Here is a 23,090-nt window from a genome sequence, read left to right on the forward strand (position 1 = left end):
GCGGTTGAGGAGGGGGATCGGTAAAATGAGGTGCCGGATCAGATTTCAGGGATCGGCACAAATTAATCCCTGAATTAATGAATATTACACATGCTCAATGAAAATCAGATGATTCACTACATTAATAAATCTGACAAAACTTGATCAGAAATCTAAAAAGGGGAGAAAAAAATTAAGCCATCAATAAAAAGTGTGGTTAAAAGAATATAAAAATGTAAAACTCCACACTCACTATTATAACAGTGCCACTGTTGTCCAATGGTCAGCATGTTGCGTTATGACGTCGCTGACCAGGGTTCGAATCTTGTCCTGAGTAGTTCGAATCCCCTGAGTAGTTTTTTTTTGTTCATTTTTAGTGTTAAGACATGTAATACTGTTTGGGTTACTTATATAGGTGTACATATTTTATTTTTATTTTGTGTGTAACCACCGTTACAAAGGACTGGATATCTATAAAGAAGTTTGCACAGAATATATATTCAGATATTGTAGAAAAAAGGACATTGTGATGTTTTAAAGAATAGTGTTGGAGATTTAGCTACCCTTTAATGTTCTAATATTTATGAAAAACATTTGAAGTTCTAAAGCAGCTGTGTCCTTGAAAAGGACGTGATAGCGTCATTAGAAACTGAATTGGAAATGTCGTTATTTTAATATAGTCAGTCGTGAACTGAGGTGGGCCGGTCTAAGGCTTGAAACTCCAGGGCTGAAAAGGAGGATTAGGAAAAGGGCTGATACGTGGATTATAACAATTTGTCACAGGGTTGTCTGAAATACTCAGTACTGATTGGTCTGTCGATACATTCAATGGATGTTATTCACAATTACTTATGCAACCTTATATTTATTAAACTCACTGCCTTCCAATAATTTAATTGCATAATAAACCTTATAATTTGCTTAAGCATTTCTTCACCTTATCTTTTTTTATATTTAGCATAATCTATTTTCAGCATTCAACAATCGTAGTTCCTCCATTAATCACATTATTTCTATTTCCTAAGCTTTGCAATAACCTGATTCATAATAAATAATGATCTTGTCCATTTGCTCTCAAATGACTTTTGCGCTGAAATTAAACTACTTCCTTTTAAACTGAAACTACCACCTTTTACACTGAGAATTCATGCACATACGAAATCACTTGCATACATGTGTATACACAACTAATTGTATATATTTTTGTGAATTTTATTTTGTATGTTTGCATGCATCGAGTTTATATTCATATGCTTTATGGGTGCATATGCATAGTTTAAGTTTATATGTATATGCGAGTGTGTATAGCTGGGATTGCATGTTGCTAGTTTATATGTATGTGCGTGTATTAATGTGGGTGTTTATGCAAGGATCGAGTCTATATGGATGTGCATTTGTGTGTGGGTGTATATGCAAGTATCGAGTTTATATACGCAAGTTTCATATATATTGTTTTGAACATTCAATAGTATAGGTGTATATGCAGGTAATTTATATGCGTGATTTATGTATGTGTTGATAAGAAAAGTTTGATTTAAATCCTACTCGGCACCCCATAGTTTGGTGATATCTTCTGAATTAATAGTACGTAGGTTAGTATATGCTTTATCTAATTAGTTTTGTTTCTGTCAGTGTAATGAATCTGCTTTTTATTCTTCTATGAGAACTACAGAAACACAAGAGGTACAGAAAAGCGTGGTGTACAATATTGTCACTGAAAAGAATAAAAATTAATGCAAAATGGGTTGTTTCAAAATGATAAAATTCACAAATATTAAACAAAATTGAGTACAATTTGAAAGTAATCGATTTTGACAAAGTAGCAACATGTCTCACTCGTTTTGACTGGTTGGTGCCATCTTGTGACTGAATAATGTGCAAGAATAGTGTAAACGTCTTCAGCTGTTTTTATTTCTGTCAGCTTTGCGTTTAATCAAATATTTAATAAACTGTTACGGCTCAGAAAAATGTTTTAACAAAGTATATTTTGTGGCAAGTAGTCATAAAATAAGCTGAATAAAGTACATCATTTTGCAGAATAAAACCTTTTAGTCTTATACAAACTAATAGTAAGAGAGGCGTGATGTGCTTTATCCCTCACTTAAAACCATCCACAATATCACAACTCTTCTCTTCAACTAACAGCTCGCCTGCATCTCAAATGAAACCTTTTTGTTCTTTGATCAATATCTAAGGCATTCATATTTTTACTTTGATTATGAAACTGTCCGCGTTCTTAGATACCTTCACCAATGGAGATGGAGAGCATGTTGTTCATTAAAGCTCTCATTAACAGTCTAATTAGACAGTAAAACAATGCGCTGGCATTTCTCCAGAGCCTGGCAACACAGTGTTCCATCATTATTTCAGATCCTTCGTCATTAATTGATTTGCTGCCCAGTCTGACCCTCAACACACTGATTGGCTGCCACTGAGAGAGACAGACAGAGAGAGAGAGAGAGAGAGGGAGAGTTAGTGTTGTTGTTGTTTCATTAATGTGTTCATGAAGTCTACTTGAGACCCATAAGATATAATCTTAAAATGCTTTTAAGCAGGGGCGGTATAACCTATAAGCAAGGTAAGTGGCTGCTTAGGGCCCCAAGAAATTTGAGGACCCCCAATAAATATCTAGAAGCTTCTGTAAATTAAGTATCATATTTTCTATTGGGGGTCTAACAAATGCAATTTTAACATAATTGTTACATCCATGCAAATATGTCCCCCACTCCCAATCATGGAGCAGTCCAGCAGTCAAATCGGGAAAAGATTTAGTTTAAAAAGAGAAATAGCGTATGTATTATTTTAAGTTGTGAGTTCATTTTAAGAAAAAAAATCAATTCAAATATAGAGATTGCATTAAGATACAAATGTAAAAGAGAAGATTGAGTGAGATAAGAAAAAGACAGCAAAATAAAAATAAATTAATACAAAAACAAAGGTGCATATAGGCATTGTTGGAGCCCGTGCATGTAATTGGTTAAGGCCCCCAAATAACTAAATGCGCCCCTGCTCTTAAGAAAGTGTAGGGTTTCGGCTGTTTAAAGTTTGTGTGTTTATTCAGTGTTTATTTTGCTAGCGCACATTGTTATTATTTAGGTGAATGAATAATTTGTGCAAGTTAATCCACTGAAATGTTTGGTTTTGTTTTGGTAATCTTTAATCAAAGTCTGATCATTTACTACTGCATTTGGAGGATCAGTCCATCTCTGTTGATGTCAGTTTGATGCTTCAGCCACAATATACTGGTTTGAGGTATGGTGACTGTGGAGGCCATTTGAGTACAGCAAACTCACTGTTCAAGAAACCAGTCTGAGTTGATTCACGCTTTATGACATGGTGAATTATCCTGCTGGAATTAGCCTTCATAAGATAAATTGATGGATATGCTCAGCAACAATACTGAGGTAGGCTGTGGCGCTGACACGGTGCTCAGTTGGTACTAATGGACCCAAAGTGTGCCAAAAAATATGCCCCAGACCATTACACCACCGACACCAGCCTGAACTATTGATACAAGGCAGGATGGATCCATGCTTTCATGTTGTTGATGCCAAATTCTGATCCTACTATTCGAATGTCGCAGCAGAAATTAAGACTCATCAGACCAAGCAAAGTTTTTCCAATCTTCTATTGTCCAATTTTAGTGAGCCTGTGCGAATTGTAGCCTCAGTTTCCTTTTCTTAGCTGACAGGTGTACCTAATAAAGTGGCCGGTTAGTGTATTTATAGATACTGCATATTTATTTATCTTTATTTATTATCAATGAATTGAATGTGGCATTAATGTATATGTACAAATACCATATCAAATGCATTAATCAATTACTTTAATCTCACTGCTGTGATATATCAATAGTGCAAGTTCACATTACTCATCACAGTGTGTGTGTGTGTGTGTGTGTGTGTGTGTGTGTGTGTGTGTGTGTGTGTGTGTGTGTGTGTGTGTGTGTGTGTGTTTTAATCTGTGTGGTGGCTGTGTCTGTGCCCTCCGCTGCCCCGCTCAGGGATCAGCGACGCTCTAATAAGCTGTTGGATTGTTTGCCCATCGCATTTTCTCCGAGTTTCAAACTGTTTCCAGGAAGAAAAATAACGGGCCAAGGATTAAACGGTGCTTGAAACAGTTCTTATGATATCTGCGGCTTGAATCAAACTGAAATCTGGGTTTAGCAGTCCCCTGTGTTCTAGTTAGTGCTTCTTGCTATTAGTATTGCCCATACTGTGCTTAGGGTTTGGGATTTAAGCAAGCCAACAGGAGTAAGCATTTAAATTTAGTGTGTTGTTTGTTTTGCGTCATTAATTGATTCGGAGCACCATGGAAATGTTTCAAGGGGACCCAAAAAAATGACGGACCCAGCTAGTTAGGTTCTGGTTTTTAAGGCTAATAATATACAAAAGATAAGGGAATGGCGTAATAAGGATGTAAAAATAAACAAAAAACTCTTTCAAACTTTTAAAGATCATCTACTACTTCACTGAGCAATAGTCATGACACAATATTTCCTGCAGCCGCCATTTTAAAGAACCAAAGCGAGGCTGCGGTGGGAAGAAACCCAGAAGTATAAGACCAGCACTGTAAACATTGCAGTAACATGCTGTGGACTATAAACCTCCAGCTGTTGCAGAGATTTCAAAATGCAGAAATGGTGTAAACATGACTTTAATATCATTCAGTTCAGTTTAATTTAAACAATTAAAAGCAATTTCAAACAACATCACAATCACTTTAAGAGTAATAAAGCTTAAGTGTCCTCCTAGACTTCAGTTCATGGCACTAGTTAAACATCGTGGGGACGCTTTCCTTCTTCAGCCTATGTAACCTGGTGAGCGATAAAACAATGCAGTCCTTTGTAGCACACCCTCGTGTTGTCTGTAATAGTGTTGTCCTGGTACTGAATTTTTAAAAACGTCCATTTCCTGCTAACATTCAAACACAGCTGAGCGCGTTCATTAACAGCGCTGATTTACCATAGTATTCACCAGTGCTCATCAGTTTACCGATCTTCACCCAGTGCAAACACAGATACACTCCCCTTGAAACATTTTCGTTGTGTTCTGTGCTATTTGCATGTGTTGTGAGAAAATACAGCATGTGTTCTTTATTTGTTTGTGTTGTGAGAATTTGAGTATGCTATCAGACAAACGAAGAACAATTTTTAATTTGCCGATGGTGTTTGTAATTGCATGTGCTTTCTTAACTTGCAGTGTGTTAACCTCTCTCGGCTACCGTATACAATACATTGTAAAAAAATCTGTAAAATGTCTGGTAAAAAATGCACAATAAAAGTCAAAACTTCATGGTAAATTACCGTATTTTGAACTTTTTTTTTGTCATACACCAAAGTTTTGAAGTACTGCACTAACATCTACAGAGCGTAACAATTATTAACCATATATATTAAGGAAACTTACTGTTGAAGAGATATTTACTGTAGCATTTGAACCGTTTTTTTATACTATTGGTTTTACGTAAAGCACACCAACGTAAGACTGTTCTGTAAAATTTACAGTAAAGTATCGGCAAATTATCGTATTTATTTTTCACATTTTTTTGGTCACACACCGAAGTTCTGCGTTAACATCTATATAACATAATGAGTATTAACCATATACACTTACAGGCCACTTTATTAGGTACACCTTATTACTAACGGGTTGGACCCATTTTGCCTACAGAACTGCCTCAATCCTTCATGGCATAGATTCAACAAGGTACTGGAAATATTCCTCAGAGATTTTGCTCCATATTGACATAACATGGTCAGCAACAATACTCTGGTAGGCTGTGGTGTTGACACGATGCTGAATTGGTACTAACAGGCCCAAAGTGTGCCAAGAAAATATCCCCCACACCATTACACCTCTTCTATTGTCCAATTTTGGTGAGCCTGTGTGAATTGTAGCCTCAGTTTCCTGTTCTTAGCTGACAGGAGTGGCACCTGGTGTGGTCTTCTTCTGCTGTAGCCCCATCGCCTCAAGGTTTGACGTGTTGTGCGTTCAGAGATGCTCTTCTTCATACCTCGGTTGTAACGAGTGGTTTTTTGAGTTACTGTTGCCTTTCTATCAGCTCCAACAAGTCTGGTCATTCTCCTCAACAAGGCATTTGCACCCACAGAACTGCCGCTCACTGGATATTTTCTATTTTTCAGACCATTCTCTGAAAACCCTAGAAATAGTTGTGCGTTGAAAAAACCCAGTAGATCAGCAGTTTCTGAAATACTCAGACCACGTTAATGCCTGAAATACTCAGGCATTAACAACCATGCCACATTCAAAGTCACTTAAATCACCTTTCTTCCCCATTCTGATGCTCGGTTTAAACTGCAGCAGATCGTCTTGACCATGTCTACATGCCTAAATGCACTGAGTTGCTGCCATGTGATTGGCTTATTAGAAATTTGCTTTAACGAGCAGTTGGACAGGTGTACCTAATAAAGTGGCCAGTTAGTGTAGAGCATATTTAGGAAATTACTATTAAACAAGTTACAGATATTTACTGTAGAATTTTTATCATTTTTTTTAATGCCGTTGAAGTCACTGACATTTTTTACATTGTTTGCACATGCAATATCTTGCAGATGAATTCTAAGACATATGAAATTTCCGGAAAACTCTCATAATCCACAACAGCTCAGACCTGCGGCATCTGTCATTTTCTCACTCACTCGGACGTGAATTCGATCGGAGATTCATTAGGCAGAAAACACAGCCTGCCTCAAAGCACTCGAGCCGTTCTGCATGAATATCTCATGAGCAGTCAGTGTGAATGGTGGCTTTGCATCGGGAGGCTGAATTTATAGCCTGCTGAATCATTTCATGTTGGAAATGGAAACCACACTATGGTTGAACCTCTCTCAACCCTCGCTCTCTCTCTCTCTCTCTCTGGCAGAAACCTCTTTTCCATAGCCGTAAAAGCTCTTATAATAGATGAATGGTGCGAGTGTTTAAAATAATAATTCTCATGCTCTCATGGCTGTTAGCGGTTTGAGCCTCCTCAAGGAGACGTTAGCATGTAAACACCTCACAACACAATCGAATGACAGTTCTGAAATATTTTACAGTCTGCTCAATTGCTCGTTAATTTGTATGAATGTGTGTAATAATAATACTACACTGCAGTGATGCTTGGAGTGGACTTTTACACTTCATTTTTAAAGGTGCAGGATGTAAGTTTGACATCCAGTGGTTTGAACTAGGTATTGTTGGACCAAAACAAATGCAAGTGCAGATTGCCAGATTGAGGACCAACAGGAGCGAGCCTGATGATTGAGCCTAAAGGCTAATTTAAACCGTGTTGTAAATAAAAGCAACGACACACGATAGAAGGAATATTTTCCATAATAAAAGGAGTTTTTGTTCCAACCAACACCTGGAATTTATATTTTAGAAACGGCTTCTGTTTCTTATAGCTGAACAACGGGATAAACTAACAATGGTCACCTCAGGTACACCTCATGTGCTTTATTCAGTGTTAAATGCTAAGAATGTGAGTTTGAATGCCATTTTACATGACATTTATTGCCATACTACTGAAAGCAGCAGCAGATAGTTCAGCTCAGATCTTGAAAATAAAATAAACCGTTTTAAATTTAGAACTGTGACTCAAAACCAGCACATATCCGTGATTCAGCATGTACATTTAATAATGTTAAAGAGGTTTAATATGTATTAATTAGATCATAAACCTTACCATTTCATGAGTGAGTGCACTATTCTGTGCTTCTGAATGGCTGTATTTCAATTTCTGTCGTGTTTCGTCTGGTACAAACAGCCGAATCGCTTATCACTGCAAATCTCGTCATGTAGCATGTCGTTAGGACACAGGGTTACAATGTAACCTGCTATAAATAATATAGAGAGAACTAAGTCTGTAAAATAACAGAAAAAGTACTGGCAGTTTATTACAAGGTTTTTGTAGCGTAACCTACAACACCAACCCAAATTAAACTTATCACGTTAAACTATTAAAACTGTTAATTTTTTACAGTGTATGTGCATCTGAGGTGAAGCTCCAGTCAATCTTCTGTGACAGAAATAGTCTGCTGTTTCTCATGAAATGATTTTGCTTTACTGAACTTGATTGGCAGCCGTTGACACGGGCTGCTGTGTTCATCCAATCAAACGTCACGTTCCACCCACATGTCTCGAGACATCTGTCAATCCCAGCTTTGTGTGCGTTCAGATCGGCTATTGTTGCAGTGCTTCTGACGGACGGCATTATCTCGCTGGATCTCAAACATTAAAGCTTTCCATAACAATTTGCATTCAGAACGTAACTGACTGACTGTATAAAATATACTGAATCACAAATGAGGTTGATGAATTGTTTTTTCCAGACCGTAACAAATAAAAGACCTCATGTCAAGTGAAGACACATTTATTTTTGTGGCATTTTGTTCAATAAAGGTTGTTTAAAAAAGCAGATTCACAGTAATAAACAGGAAAACAACAAAATCAGTAATGCAAAACAATGTTAGCTTACACTTATTTACATTGTAACTAAGTACTGAGTCATATTCCCAAGTTACATGTACTTTATTATATGTTTAGGGTTAGATTGTGGGTTATATTTTGGGGTAATTGCATGTAATTATGCATAATTAGTTGTACTATAGTAAGTACATTTAGCAAGTGTAATGACACTTTAAAATAAAATCTTACCCAATGTTAGTATAATTAATTAATATATTAATAATATTGAATTACTTTTTTCATATTTTCATCGTTTTCTTAATTTTTTTAAAATAAACCAGTGTAGTTTTATAGATATTTTACTTTATTTAGGTAAACTAACTAAAAATAGTAAGTATTTCTTTAGCAAATGAGTGAAATAATTAATATTTTTAATTATTTAATATTTTTTCTTGATTTCATTAATTCAATTACTTTCGGCTTAGTCTCCTATTCGTCAGGGGTTGCCACAGCGGAATGAACCGCCAACTATTCCGACATATTTTTAAACAGCGGATGCCCTTCCAGCTGCAACCCAGTACTGGCAAACACCCATTCACTCTCACACACACTCATACACTACGACCAATTTAATTAATCCTATTCACCTAAATGTCTTTGGACTGTGGGGGAAACCGGAGCACCTGGAGAAAACCCACGGCAACACAGGGAGTACATGCAAACTCCACACAGAAACGCAAACTGACCCAGCCCGGACTCGAACCAGCGACCTTCTTGTTGTGAGTGCTAACCACTGAGCCACCGTGCCACCACTTGATTTCATTATTTGTATTATTTCAGTTAACAAAAAAGGGTATAGCTATACAGTATAAAACTGATGCAAACAGCTGTTTAATTGAGATCACTCTCAAATGAGACTGATTTGAGATCAGGTGTCAGGACAGACAGAGCTGTTGAGGTTTTGGTTTTTCTTTTTATCTGCTGGCACCTGTCAAAATGTTGAGTGGAAGATGCTAATCTTGGCGTGTGATTGCATTGACCCCAGAGCATCAATGCGAGACTGTTGCTGAGTGCTTGTAATTCTGACAGCTGCCCTCATCCGTACTGCTGAAATCATGACAGAAAACACTACCTGTGCTACCAGACACCTGAAGGATGCAGATGGACTTTGTGTCACTGTACTGCCACATTTAGACTCAAATTTAACATACAAATGTCTAAATTAAACAAATTGACTGTACAGTTGAAGACAAAATTCTCAACCCGCCTCTCAATTTTTTATTGTTTTTCAGATATTTCCCAAGTGCTGTTTAACAGACAGAACATTTCTAAACATTGAAATCTTATAAACATTGTTTTAATAATTCAATTAATTTGTCTTTGCCATGAAGACAGTACATAACATTTTAATAGTTATTTTGCAAGATGCTATATTCAGCTTAAAGTGCAGTATACAGGCTCAACCAATAGGCTGAATCTTTAAATTCTCCTTTAATTTTACTTAAGTTTTTAAACGTTTTTAAATATGTATATTTTTTATTCCAGATAAACTAAAATACATACAAATTTCTCTAGAAGATAAATATAATAAGAAATACTCTGAAAAAAGTTCTGGCTGTAGAGGAAGAGGATACAGGATGCAGGTACTTGACTGGCCTGCCTGCAGTCCTGACCTGTCTCCAATAGAGAATGTGTGGTGCATTTTGAAGAGCAAATTGCAACAAAGAAGACCCCATACTGTTGCTCACTTTAAGGGCGTACTCACACTATGCTATGCGAATGCCCAGGTCCGTTTCCCGGATCGTTTGATAAGTGTGAGTGCTCTGAATCGGGCTCAGACACAGTTCACTTGGCCAGCCCTGGCCCGGTTGGAAAAGGTGTGCTTGAGCGTGGTACGCTTGTAAGTGTGAGTGCAAAGCGCGAAACTGAAGACAAGACGTCACTTTTAAGGGACTGTTTCATATGGATTTATTAATCATTCTTACTGTTCAATGAACGCAAACTGTTGTAGTTTATTAAAGACGCAAACCGCCCACTGCACGACAGCTGCACCTTTAGCAAACCTCATAATTCCTGCAGCAAGAGGATTTTATGGTTGTTTATGAGCGTCAAAAGTGGCTAATCTGTTCGGCGAAATATTTGACTGCATGTCCCTGCATCTCAAACGACTAAAACGATATGTCTAAAGAAATCTCCACTGTGCTGAGCGAGAGCGCTTACTGAACAGCGCGTCATCGATGACATAAGCGTGCCCAGGCCTGAAAGTAATGTGAGTGCGGGCCATCGGGGGAGACAGGAGGGGGGACAAGCGTGCTTCAGCCCAGTTCAAGGCAACTGTACATAGTCTGAGTACGCCCTAAGACTTGTTTGCAGCAAGAATGGGACAAAATTACACCTTAAACACTTTATCATTTAGTGTATTTAGTCCCTAAATGTTTTTTTAAGTGTTGTGAAAATGAATGGCGACATTACAAAGTGGTAAATGCTTTACTGTTCCAACTTCTTTGAAATGTAATGCAATGAAATACAAATAAAGGTACATTTAGAAACCACTACTTACTTTTTTTTATTTGCGTTTTTCATACTGTCGCAACTTTTTACTGATTTAGGGTTGTACATAAGTCAGCAAAATATACCACAGTGCTAGTGTTTTTTTGGATGTTTTAATGAAACAATGAACATCCAGTAGTTCATCCTTAAAAAAACAGATCAGATCTACAATTACAGACCAAATCACTGCAGTTTGACTGTAATGTTTTACTGCAGATTAACATCTAATCAGCTAGAGATCTGTGAGCAATGCACACTGCCATGCTGAAACCAATGGATGGATTCAGTCTGTGACCTTTAGCACCCATCAATAAACCTCATTGTGTCATTTCGGTAATCTGATCTGTCATGTTGTGACTCTAGGACTGTAATTACAAAGCAAAGTCATTTGTCACTGGGTGTTTATCCAGTAAATACTGCTTAAAGGGATAGTTCACTCCAAAATGAGAATTCTGGCATCATTTTCTCACCCTTTACTTCTTTTAAACCTGTCCAAGTTTCTTTATTCTGCCGAAACACAAAGGAAGATATTTTGAAACATTTTGAAAACTGGTAACCATTGACTTTCAGTATTCGTGTTTTCTATAAAAGTCAATGATTACCAGTTTTCAGCTTTCTTCAGAATATATTTTTTCCCCAACAGATGAAAGAAACTCACAAAGATTTGAAACCACTTGAGGAGGAGTAAATAGTGAGAAGAATGTCCCTTTCTTTAAGCAAATATTTCACCAGTATTTAATGATTCGTTTTTTTTTTTCTCTCCATCCATTAGAATTTTCTCAGACAGTCTAATTGTTTTATCAGACACATCAAGAACCGGGAAGCATTTAAAGTCTTTCCCGGTAGAGAGATATTGAAGATGGATTTGATAAGACTAACCGCTTCATTTCATCAATCAGCCTTAAAAGCTTTAATTAATTAAGCAGACACTTCTGAACATCCAAAACTAGATTTCATTCATTACAGCATAATCAAGAGTTTGCGTTGACAACACTTCAAAGTTTAGGGTCAGTACAATGTTTTTAAAGTATCTTATGCTCAATGTCACGATCACCAGCGATCTAATGCTTGCAGATAGCTGGAGAAATACAATTTAGCCACTGAACCGAACTACAACTCCTAGAACCCTTTGCACTCATCAACTCCTGCCAGAGCTGACAATAATCTGGACATTGACACACACACACAAGCTGTAGCTCATCTTCATTGATTTTATGGACTATTTATACACCTCAATTTACATACACATGGCTGAGTCTTGTTTATCTGTAAGCATTACAAAACATTTTTCCCCCGTTTGTCTTGGCGTGTTTTTGACCCGTTGCATTGCTTATTGTTCTTATTGATTCTTTGCCGCCTGTCTTGTACTTTTGCCTGTTTTTGACCACGCCTTTTGGATTCCCCTTATGCACCTGTTTGCTCCTGTTTTGACCATTGCCTTCAGAACATCTCTTTAATAAACTGCATGTGGATCCACTAGTCTGTTTTCCAGCGTCTGCTTTCGCTCATCGCTTTTTTGCTCATCAAGGCAAAAATACAATAACTCAAAACAACTGAATTTTGTACGTCGGTCTTCAGTGTCATATTATACTGATTTAATTATCTAGACTAATAAAAACATATTTTTATGGAAGCCTTGATACATTTGTTTAGGTATCATTAAACAGTCTTTGTCCGGATAGAAATAACTTATTATTATCAATGACTTTTGAGTGTTTTAATGTAATTTGTGCCATCCTTTCTGAATAAAATTATTAATTATTTGAGAAAAATAGAATTAATCCCAAGTTGAAACACAGGCTCATTTTGGAAAAGTACCCCGTATACAGTTCTGGAGAGCACGAATTATGTAGCCAGAGCTACATACTGTATGGCTGTATTTCGTCTTTAAAATGAACGCTACAGGGCAGTATTACGATGTCGATGGCTTCTGTTTCTTTTTTGTGGTACCAGCTGACCGCGTACCTCCATGTGGACTGCTTTTCTACTGTTACCAGTTTGCTCAGTAGCTTGCCACATATGAACTTAAGACGTTGACCACAATAACGGGGTCCTTGTCCGGTAAAGAACGTTACCAGAAAGCAGATAAGACAAAAACAGAAGCCAAAATGTAAAATAAACAAGTAAATAACAGGCTGGGAATGTGGTAAAATATGAAAACATGGTTAAAATCAGGCAAGGGCTTTTCTTTTTCTGTGTTGCTTTTGAAAAGACAAGTGGGTGTTCGGGTCAATCTGTGCTTTTGAAAACACTATTGGTTAGGTTTAGGGAAAGAGGAGGGTGGGAAAGTCAATCAGTCGGTCAGTCAGTCAGATTTGCGTGAGAAGAGTAGGCACGAATGGCACTCACGAGAGAAATTTGAGATCTGAAAAGTGTACACAGCGGCCTCTGGCAGATTTGCGAAAACAAAAACGGCAAAAAACTTAGCTCCAGGGATGTAATTTGCTCTCTTCAGAAAAGTATATAGAGGTACATATTTAGAATGAGCCTGGGTTGGTCATATGACTGATTTAATGCTATAGAAAAATACAAATTGTGTTGCTTCATATTTTTATGGAAGCCTTGGTACATTTGTTTAGGTATCATTTTAAGTGTCTTTGTCTGAAATAGAAATTATATATTATTATCAAATGACTTCCGAGTGTTTTAATGTCATTTGTGACATCCTTGCTGAATAAAATGATTCATTATTTGATTAAAAATCATGTTAATCCCAAATATTTTTGTACAGCTATGGAAAAAAATTAAGAGACCACTTGAAAATTCTGAAGTTCTGGAAAATTTACTGGATTTATTAGGTATGAGCTTGAGTAAAATGTTAATATTTGGTTTATTCTGTAATGGTCTGATAGCATTTCCTACCAAAATCAAATAAAAATATCGTAATTTATTGTCATTTAGAGATTTTTTTTCTACCAGAAAATGAGAGTGGGTCAGAAATATTTTCATTTGCTGCGCTTGAAAATCAGAGTTATTCCACTAAATATTAATTTCTTAGATTATAAAGGTAAAACATTAGTATTGTGTTTTCTAAAAATGTATATAAACGTGTGAAAAGATTATTTAATCTTTTTTTTTTTCAAGTTTGAAAGAGTTTTCTTATTTTCAAAATAAAAATAAAATGATGCTTTACTCATTCATTCATTCATTCATTCATTTTTCTTCGTTTAGTTCCTGATTATCAGGGGTCGCCACAGCGAAATGAACCGCCAACTATTCCAGCTTATGTTTTACACAGCGGATGCCTTTCCAGCTGCAACCCAGTACTGGGAAACACCCATACAATCTCACATTTACACAAACTCATACACTACGGCCAATTTAGTTCATGCAATTCACCTAATGCGCATGTCTTTGGACTGTGGGGGAAAGCGGAGCACCCGGAGGAAACACACACCAACACGGGCAGAACATGCAAACTCCACACAGAAATGCCAACTGACCTAGCCGGAACTCGAACCAGCGACCTTCTTGTCGTAAGGCGACAGTGCTAACCACTGAGTCACTGTGCTGCCCATGTTTTACTCATTCACATATAAATTCTAAAACCACTGGAACATTTTAAATTGGTCCCATAGCTGTGCATATACACATTAGTTTCAGGATTTATGTCTTAATTTATTATTGATCTTTGTTTTGCTGAATATAATGCTGCATTTGTCATGCTGACGTCTCAGATAATTGCTTTATAAAATAAACAGCTTGTTTTTTTGGATTAATGTATGTGCATGTGCTTGTGTTCCAGATTGCGATGTTTAGTAAAGCAGTTGGAGAGGGGAGAGGCGTCCCTCGTAGACCTGAAGAAAAACCTGGAATATGCCGCCACTGTTCTGGAATCAGTCTATATTGAGGAAACAAGGTAATGTAGGACTTTTACTCACACAAGTGTTGAAATCTAATCCCTGAAAAACCTAAAAATTAGAGCTTTCAATTGATTCAAAGCCCTATTAATCGCGAGATTGCCACAAATTAACTTGTAATTAATCGCAAAAACTTAATTGCACATTTTATGTGTACTACCTTGAATTAATATAATGTTGCATTGGGAATTTATCCAAACAATAAAAAACTGTAACATAACACTATTTTATAGAGATGCAAATTATTGACCAAAGCATAATGAAGCACTTAGTCAAAGACGAATACCAAACTCGTTTCTTCTAGATTTTCCATATATTTAGATAATTTAGGAGTAGATCTACAAAACAGAATATAGCCAAACTTTAAGTAAGTAAATCTGTAAATTAAAAATTGGATTTTCATTTTTGTGACCCCCAGAATCAGCATCGAATCAGATCATGACCCCCAGAATTGTAATTGGATCGTATGGTGACCCCTAGAATCATAATTGACTTGCGTTGTATTGTGACCTGCTGAATTGGAATCGGATCTTATCGTGACCCCTAGAATCAGAATTTATTCTAATTGTCAGTATCAGATCGGATCGTGACCCCCAAAAACGGAATCAGATTGTATCGTATTCCCCCGAATCAGATTGTATCTTGACCCTCAGAATCGGAATCAAATCAAATTGTGACCACCAGATTCAGAATCAGATTTTATTGTGAACCCCAGAATCGGAATTAAATCATGACCCCCAGAATCGGAATTAGATCACATTGTGAACCGAAGAATCAGATCATATTGTGAGCCCCAGAATTGGAATCGGATCGTGATCCCCAAATCGGACTGTAACGTATCGTCACCTCCAAAATCAGATTTTATCGTATCGTGACCCCTAGAATCAAAATCAGATAATACTGTGACCCCCAGAATGATATCTTATAATGACCCGCAGAATCGGAATCGGATTGTATAGTGATCCCCAGAATCGAAATCGGATCGTATCATGACCCGCAGAGTCGAAATTGGATCGTATCGTGACTTGCAGAGTCGAAATCGGATTGTATTGTGACCAGCATAATGAAAATCGTATCGTTTCATTACCCCTGGGATTCGTATTGTACCCCTAGAATCAGAATCCAGTCAAATTGTGACCACCAGATTCGGAATCAGATTGTATTGTGACCCCAAAAATCGGAATCAAATCAGATTGTGACTGCCAGATTCAGAATCAGATCATATCGTGAGCCCCAGAATTGGAATTGGATCGTATCGTGATCCCCAAATTGGATTGTATTGCATCGTCACCCCCAAAATCAGATTGTATCGTATCGTGACCCCTAGATTCAAAATCAGATAATACTGTGACCCCCAGAATGATATCTTGTAATGACCCGCAAAATCGGAATTGGATCGTATAGTGACCCCCAGAATCGAAATCGGATCGTATCATGACCCGCAGAGTCAAAATCGGATCGTATAGTGACCCCCAGAATCAAAATCGTATCGTATCATGACCTGTAGAGTCAAAATCGAATCATACCGTGACTCGCAGAATCGAAATCAGATTACATTGTGACCCGCATAATCGAAATCAGATCGTATCGTGACCGCATAATCGAAATCGTATTGTTTCATTACCCCCGGGATTCATATTGTATCGTAACCTCTAGAATCAGATTGGATTGTGTCCCCACAAATCGCAATCAGATTGTATCTTGCCCTGCAGAATCAGTTCTTATCATGACCCCAGTATTGGAATTGGATTGTGACCACCAGAGTGATCGGATCAGATTGTATCATGACTCCCAGAATTGGAATCGGATCAGATCTTGACCCCCTTATAGATAGATTCGGATTGTGACCCCCAGAATTAGAATTAGTCCCTAAAGATTCTCACCCCTAGTTATTACCATATTAATTTTGACCACTCTACTCAAAATATAAACAAGTTAAGACTCTTGTGTTGAAAACAAGCTGTAGGAATAGAAAAAAATGCTTTGAATGCAATATTCTAATGTAATTTTCATGAAATCCATGAAGTCTTAAACTTGCTGCTTGAACAACATGGTACATTTCTGATGAATAATCATCTCCATCAATGTTTTATTCTCTCCTAAAAAAAGGTTTGACTCCTCTGTTTTGCTCACAAAGCCATAGTGACACATTATTCAATCTTTCCGTGTCAGGCGCTGATCCAGCTTTTCCACACAATCCCTAAATGAAGTCGTTGTAGAGGGAAAATGGCACAATTGGTCTAGGATCAGCCTAATGGAGCCTAAAGCAATTCACTAGTGCAGACGGAGGTCAATGCTATTAGCAGTTAAAGATCTGTGTGCGTCAATCCCAGGATCCTTAGATTGAGTGAGTGGCTGTTTGAAGGGCCACTGAGGTCAACACTACTGCTGTGTCCTTTAATAAGACCTTCAAGAAACTGCTTTTTCTTCTTGAGGATGTAAATGTTTGCTGGAACAAACGCATATTGTACAGTTAAAGGCAAAGCTATTAGACCTCATATGAAAAATGTATTAATTTTATTAATTTTTATATATATATATTTCTCAAGTGCTGTTTAACAGAGCAAGGATGTTTTTACAGTATTTCCTATTATAAAACACAGGGTTTCTGCTGGGTCTTAAAAGGTCTTACAATTCAAAAACTAAATGTTAGGTCTTAAAAAGTCTTAAATTCACAGAAGTATTGTCGTGTAGGTTTTAAATAATTTCAAACAGGTCTTAATTTTCCTTTGTTTATGTAAAGCTACCCAATCGATTCAACATTCATCCAATCCCCAACAATACTTCTCAATAAAACTTTTAGCAAAACTCTAGTTATAATTAATACTATTAATTAAATTTAAGTAATACAGTTTGTTGTGCATGCATTGTTTACTTAAGCTTTTATTTTTAAAGTGTTTTTTTAAGTTAGTATGTATAGAACTAGGGTGCTTGTTTTGACATTATTTTACACTTATTAGAATTCGTTTTTTTGATGGGGCAAGTAAAAAACACTTGTGCTGGGCCATTTAAAAAATCCTTGGCATTAAGCCTTATATAAGTCTAAATTTTAATTCCTAATGGTCTTAAAAAGGTCTTAAATTTGACTTGGTGAAAGCTGCAGAAACCCTGAAAAAAAGTCTTATTTCTTTTAGCTTGGCTGGAATGAAAGCTGTTTTAAATTTTGTTTAGCACAGTTTTAACATGTTATTAGCCCTCTTAAGGAATAAATTTCTCTATTGGCTACAGAACAAACACATTTTTTAAACGAAAGGATAAAATGTAATTATATAAAATTATGGCATCAGAATATTGTAATACGCTCATGCATGCATATGCTGTATTTCTTCATATAAAGTTATTTTAACAATTAAAAATATTATAAAATGGTTGAATGGTTTTTGTAACATGCTGTATTTTACTAACACACAGTACTATTTTAATTCCAACCTTTTTTATATTAAAAGTAAAAGCAGAGTGTAATTTAATCATATGAAATTTAAGCTATATAAAAACTATATAAAAGGTTTCTGCACTATATATGAGCAATATCACATTCGTAGTAGTGCAATATTGCTGGATATCGGCACTAGTGGGTAATGTGTGTCGGCTTGAGGCCACAGACCAAATGCTTTAGTGTTTCACCAGTTGCGATATACAGGCGTATCGCGTTGCTAGGAGTGTGATATTGCGTTTATACAACAGTTCGACTGCATAATTGTGTATATAAAAAAGAAAATCAAACATGGAGAGTCTCAGAAATATAAATTGTCTAAAGTGATGAAAAAAACAGGTGATTTTGCTGACATTTTAAAATTATAAGGCTGAACGGCATGAAATGTCATCAGTCTAGAAACATTTCCCAGTATTTGTTCACAATAATCACAACAGATCACAATAATTAACCCTGAAAAAGTCAAAGCAAAGCAACCAGATTACTGTAGTATATATATACACAGCACTACAACATACAAAAAGGGAGATCAATTTAGAATGTAACTTACCTGTTCTGTAATTGTTTGTTCAACTGTAGTTTGAAACGTTCACTGAAAAAAAAAATGCTGTTTTTCTCCCTTAAGGACTAATTTAGCGGTCTCTGTCTCCATCTTGTGGCAGGCTGATGGCCGCCAACGTGCTGAATCTCAGAAATTATGAATATTTAAAATATTTAAAGACACTATCCTTATAAATAAGCTGCATAGTTGGAATCTAAACAACTACATTCTTGCCTTAAAAAGCCTCAAAAATACATTATTTGGTCCAACAGCTGCAATATTTGTAGTCCTATGTTTACCACTCATGTGGATGGAGTAATACACAAGGGTGAAGAGGCTGTCTGCCAATCAGATTCGAGAACCAAACAGAACTGTTGTGTGTGTATATATATATGTATATATATTTATATGTATATATATATATATATAAATACAGTACTTCCCACACATAGACTTTCCTTGGGCGGGCCGCCCAGGTATATTAACAGCCGCCCAAGTACATTTACTGACACATCTTTTTACTATTGCCTAATATAAACAAACATCCGCGATCAATTAACTAGTGGAAAATCTTTTGTCCTTTACCCGTTTCATGCTGCTCGTTTAGTGTGCGCGAGAACTGTCAACACTCACATGCTCTGCAGACCCACAGAGACCTGCACCTTTTTGCATCCGACCGGGGTTTCTTAATCTACTAAAATGCCCGTGATTTGGTTTTGCTTTAGTTTTCTAAGCTGTTGTTAATTTCAAGCGCACAGCCGTGAGAGCGAGAGACACAAAATGATCAATTCTAAAATCTAAACGACTCAGAAAAACATTACTAAATACTCAGAGAGGACGAAATTACATCTAAACTGGTTGCAGAATATTTGTACACCATTAGTAATGGGTAATTAACTCATTTGTCTTATTTAAATAATCTACACACTTTAAACTTGTAATTATTATAATTTTTAGAGAATTTTTATTCCTTTTTTGTCATTTGTTTCTCATTTGCTGTATTTTTTATTAATTAGATGATGTCCGTTTATTACATATTTAATACATCTAAAATGCTTTGGCAATACTGTACTAATGTCTTACCAATAAAGCAACCTGAACCTAAATGCGAGATAGAGAAAAGCTGATTTTACCTGTCAGTGGGTCGTGGCTCCTGAATAGCTTAAAAGTAAGAGAAATTGTGGATTTCTTTTTTACTTTAACCCATTGAAAAGAAAAAGTTTAAAACAGATAATAATAAAAATATTGTTAAAATCTAATTAGGTTTTGTTTGTTGCATATTGTTAACTATTTATGTGCTGTGGGTAAAAGGTGTTTTTCTGGCTTCCACCGCAAGTGCATTTCAACCTAAGGGAAGCACTATATATATATATATATATATATATATATATATATATATATATATATATATATATATATATATATATATATATATATATATATATATATATATATATATATACAATTTATATATATATACACAATTTATATGTTAATTACTATTCATATTAATTTTGTTTTTCTAAGAAATGCAATGTAAAAAAAAATGCTAAATAGAATCACAATAAAAATAAATCAAGCAGTATTGAAACAAAAAAAAATGTCACAATATACACTACACAAAACATCACTTAATATATTTATATTAAATATGTTTATGTTTTTTTTAAAAAGCCACCCAGACATGTTTCCAATGGGATGTGTGGGTATGAGAATAGGCTGATGGCTGTATTGAGTGCACAAAAACGAACACCTGCAGTCTGAAATGAGCCCGAAACCTCTATCCTGATCAGAGTCATTTCATTCCCGCTCACTGAGGGTATTTAATGTCACTTCAGGGAGATTGAGCTCTCCATCACGCCACTCCAGTGCCGCTAATATCTTTTTATTTTGATGAGCGGAGTTAAGAATAACAGCTGTGAGCGTCTAGATGCCAGAAAAGACATGATAAAAGCTTATGGAATTATGTAACCGTGACGTCACCACGGACCGGGATTACGACAAAAACCTTCTCACATGCCAGACTTTACAGAGCAACCAATCAAATTCAGAGGTACTGTGTGATTTATGACTTTAAATCCATCAGAAGAGCTTACGTGTGGATGCACAGATGTTTATGGTGCAGTTACTGCAAAGATGTGCGAATAATTGTTAAAGCGAACATATCGTAACTTTTTTTTCATGTTTAAGTGCTATAATCGGGACTGCTGTGCATCTACTAACCCAGAAAATGTAAAAAAACATGTAGTGACTGTTATTTTTAAGTCTTTTTCTGAAAGCATGTGGAAAAACATACTTCATATTCATACATATTCAGATTGTGTTATTGTAGTGACGTAAAAAGGGGTCCTATTTTATATTACTGCCTCTTAGACGGGAGCGCCCCCACTCCGGTTTGCGTGTCTCTGTTTAAATGCCAAAAAAAACCAAAGCATATGGGTAGAGCAATAATTTTTTTTGCATATGAAATCAGAGGCGTTATATTTTCAGATCAAGCTTAAACCAGTCTCCTGTTGCAATATATTCACTCTTTAATGAGTTTACATATATAGCCTAAAATGTTTACAAAAAAACACTTTAATTGCATTACATTGCACGCCTTTGCATATGTGTTTTATAAAGGTTGTTAGTGGTTGCTATGCGTATGACGTAATCACCTCATGTGCACTGTGAACCTATCAGGTTTGTCTCCTGTGGTGATGTCACACAGCGCGCTGTTTGATACGTAATATGCACTCTTCTATATATGTATGTGCGCTCTTCTCATCGCGGTTTCTCTTCATCCATATCGGAACATCATAATTTCTTTCACACACACGCACACAACACAGACGTCCACATTTACACATACAGGCACAACCACACACACACACACACACACACACACTGGCATAAAGTCATGACCGCACAACAACAACAACAAAAAAAAAGAGGTACTGTGTGATTTATGACTTTAAATCCATCAGAAGAGCTTACGTGTGGATGCACAGATGTTTATGGTGCAGTTACTGCAAAGATGTGCGAATAATTGTTAAAGCGAACATATCGTAACTTTTTTTTCATGTTTAAGTGCTATAATCGGGACTGCTGTGCATCTACTAACCCAGAAAATGTGAAAACATGTAGTGACTTTGTTTTTTTTAAGTCTTTTTCTGAAAGCATGTGGAAAAACATACTTCATATTCATACATATTCAGATTGTGTTATTGTAGTGATGTAAAAAGGGGTCTTATTTTATATTACTGCCTCTTAGACGGGAGCGCCCCCGCTCCGGTTTGCATGTCTCTGTTTAAAAGCCAAAAAAATCCAAAGCATATGGGTAGAGCAATAATTTTTTTTTTGCATATGAAATCAGAGACGTTATATTTTCAGATCAAGCCTAAAACAGTCTCCTGTTGCAATGTATTCACTCTTTAATGAGTTTACATATATAGCCTAAAATGTTTACAAAAAAACACTTTAATTGCATTACATTGCACGCCTTTGCATATGTGTTTTATAAAAGTTGTTAGTGGTTGCTATGCATATGACATAATCACCTCATGTGCACTGTGAACCTATCAGGTTCGTCTCCTGTGGTGATGTCACACAGCGCGCTGTTTGATACGTAATATGCACTCTTCTATACATGTATGTGCGCTCTTCTTGTCGCGGTTTCTCTTCATCCATATCGGAACATCATAATTTCTTTCACACACACGCACACAACACAGACGTCCACATTTACACATACAGGCACACACACACACACACACTGGCATAAAGTCATGACCGCACAACAACAACAACAACAACAACAAAAAAAACAAAGTCAGATGTTTTGGAGTTATTACTCATGTCTAACGACGAGGAATTCTCCGACTCATCATCTGCTCCAGATTCTATTTCCAGCAAAGACGAAGCTGACTTTCGTGATGGATTAGATCCAATCCATAACATGTTAGTATATATAATCTTTATAAATGCTTAGCTTTTAAGTATTATATATTCATAAAAATTGCTTTAAGTATGAATAGAAACAAAACATACAGAATAAACCCTATCGTATGTTGCACTATTTACTCTTGTCGTTTCACTTTTATGCCTAAAACATTGAACTTTTCTACCTTTTTCCTTACATTTTTTGCTGTAGAGCTGAAACGTGCTTATCATTTTACTTACCTTGATGTTGCTTTGAACACTGAAGCCCTCAGAACCCTCAGCCCTCATCTGTGGTAGTTTGTAGAGAGAGGTTTTTTGTTGATCAATCAAATTGTGCTGTCTACACTGTTTATAAAAATAAGTGTATCTCACAAACGAACTGATGTAATCAGTCAAAA

General features: G+C 36.3%; 1 protein-coding gene across 1 annotated transcript in view; it reads left to right on the top strand.

Annotated features, from left to right (window-relative positions):
• The window catches only part of pde1cb (phosphodiesterase 1C, calmodulin-dependent b), a 109,634-nt gene that overhangs the window by 38,941 nt on the left and 47,603 nt on the right, over window positions 1–23,090 (top strand). Inside the window, exon 3 of the mRNA XM_056445251.1 lies at window positions 14,683–14,796. Within this exon, the coding sequence (XP_056301226.1) occupies window positions 14,683–14,796 (114 nt within the window). The remainder of the gene's footprint in view (window positions 1–14,682; window positions 14,797–23,090) is intronic.

Source organism: Danio aesculapii, chromosome 2, assembly GCF_903798145.1.
Source record: "Danio aesculapii chromosome 2, fDanAes4.1, whole genome shotgun sequence".
In the NCBI taxonomy this organism is placed as follows: domain Eukaryota; kingdom Metazoa; phylum Chordata; class Actinopteri; order Cypriniformes; family Danionidae; genus Danio; species Danio aesculapii.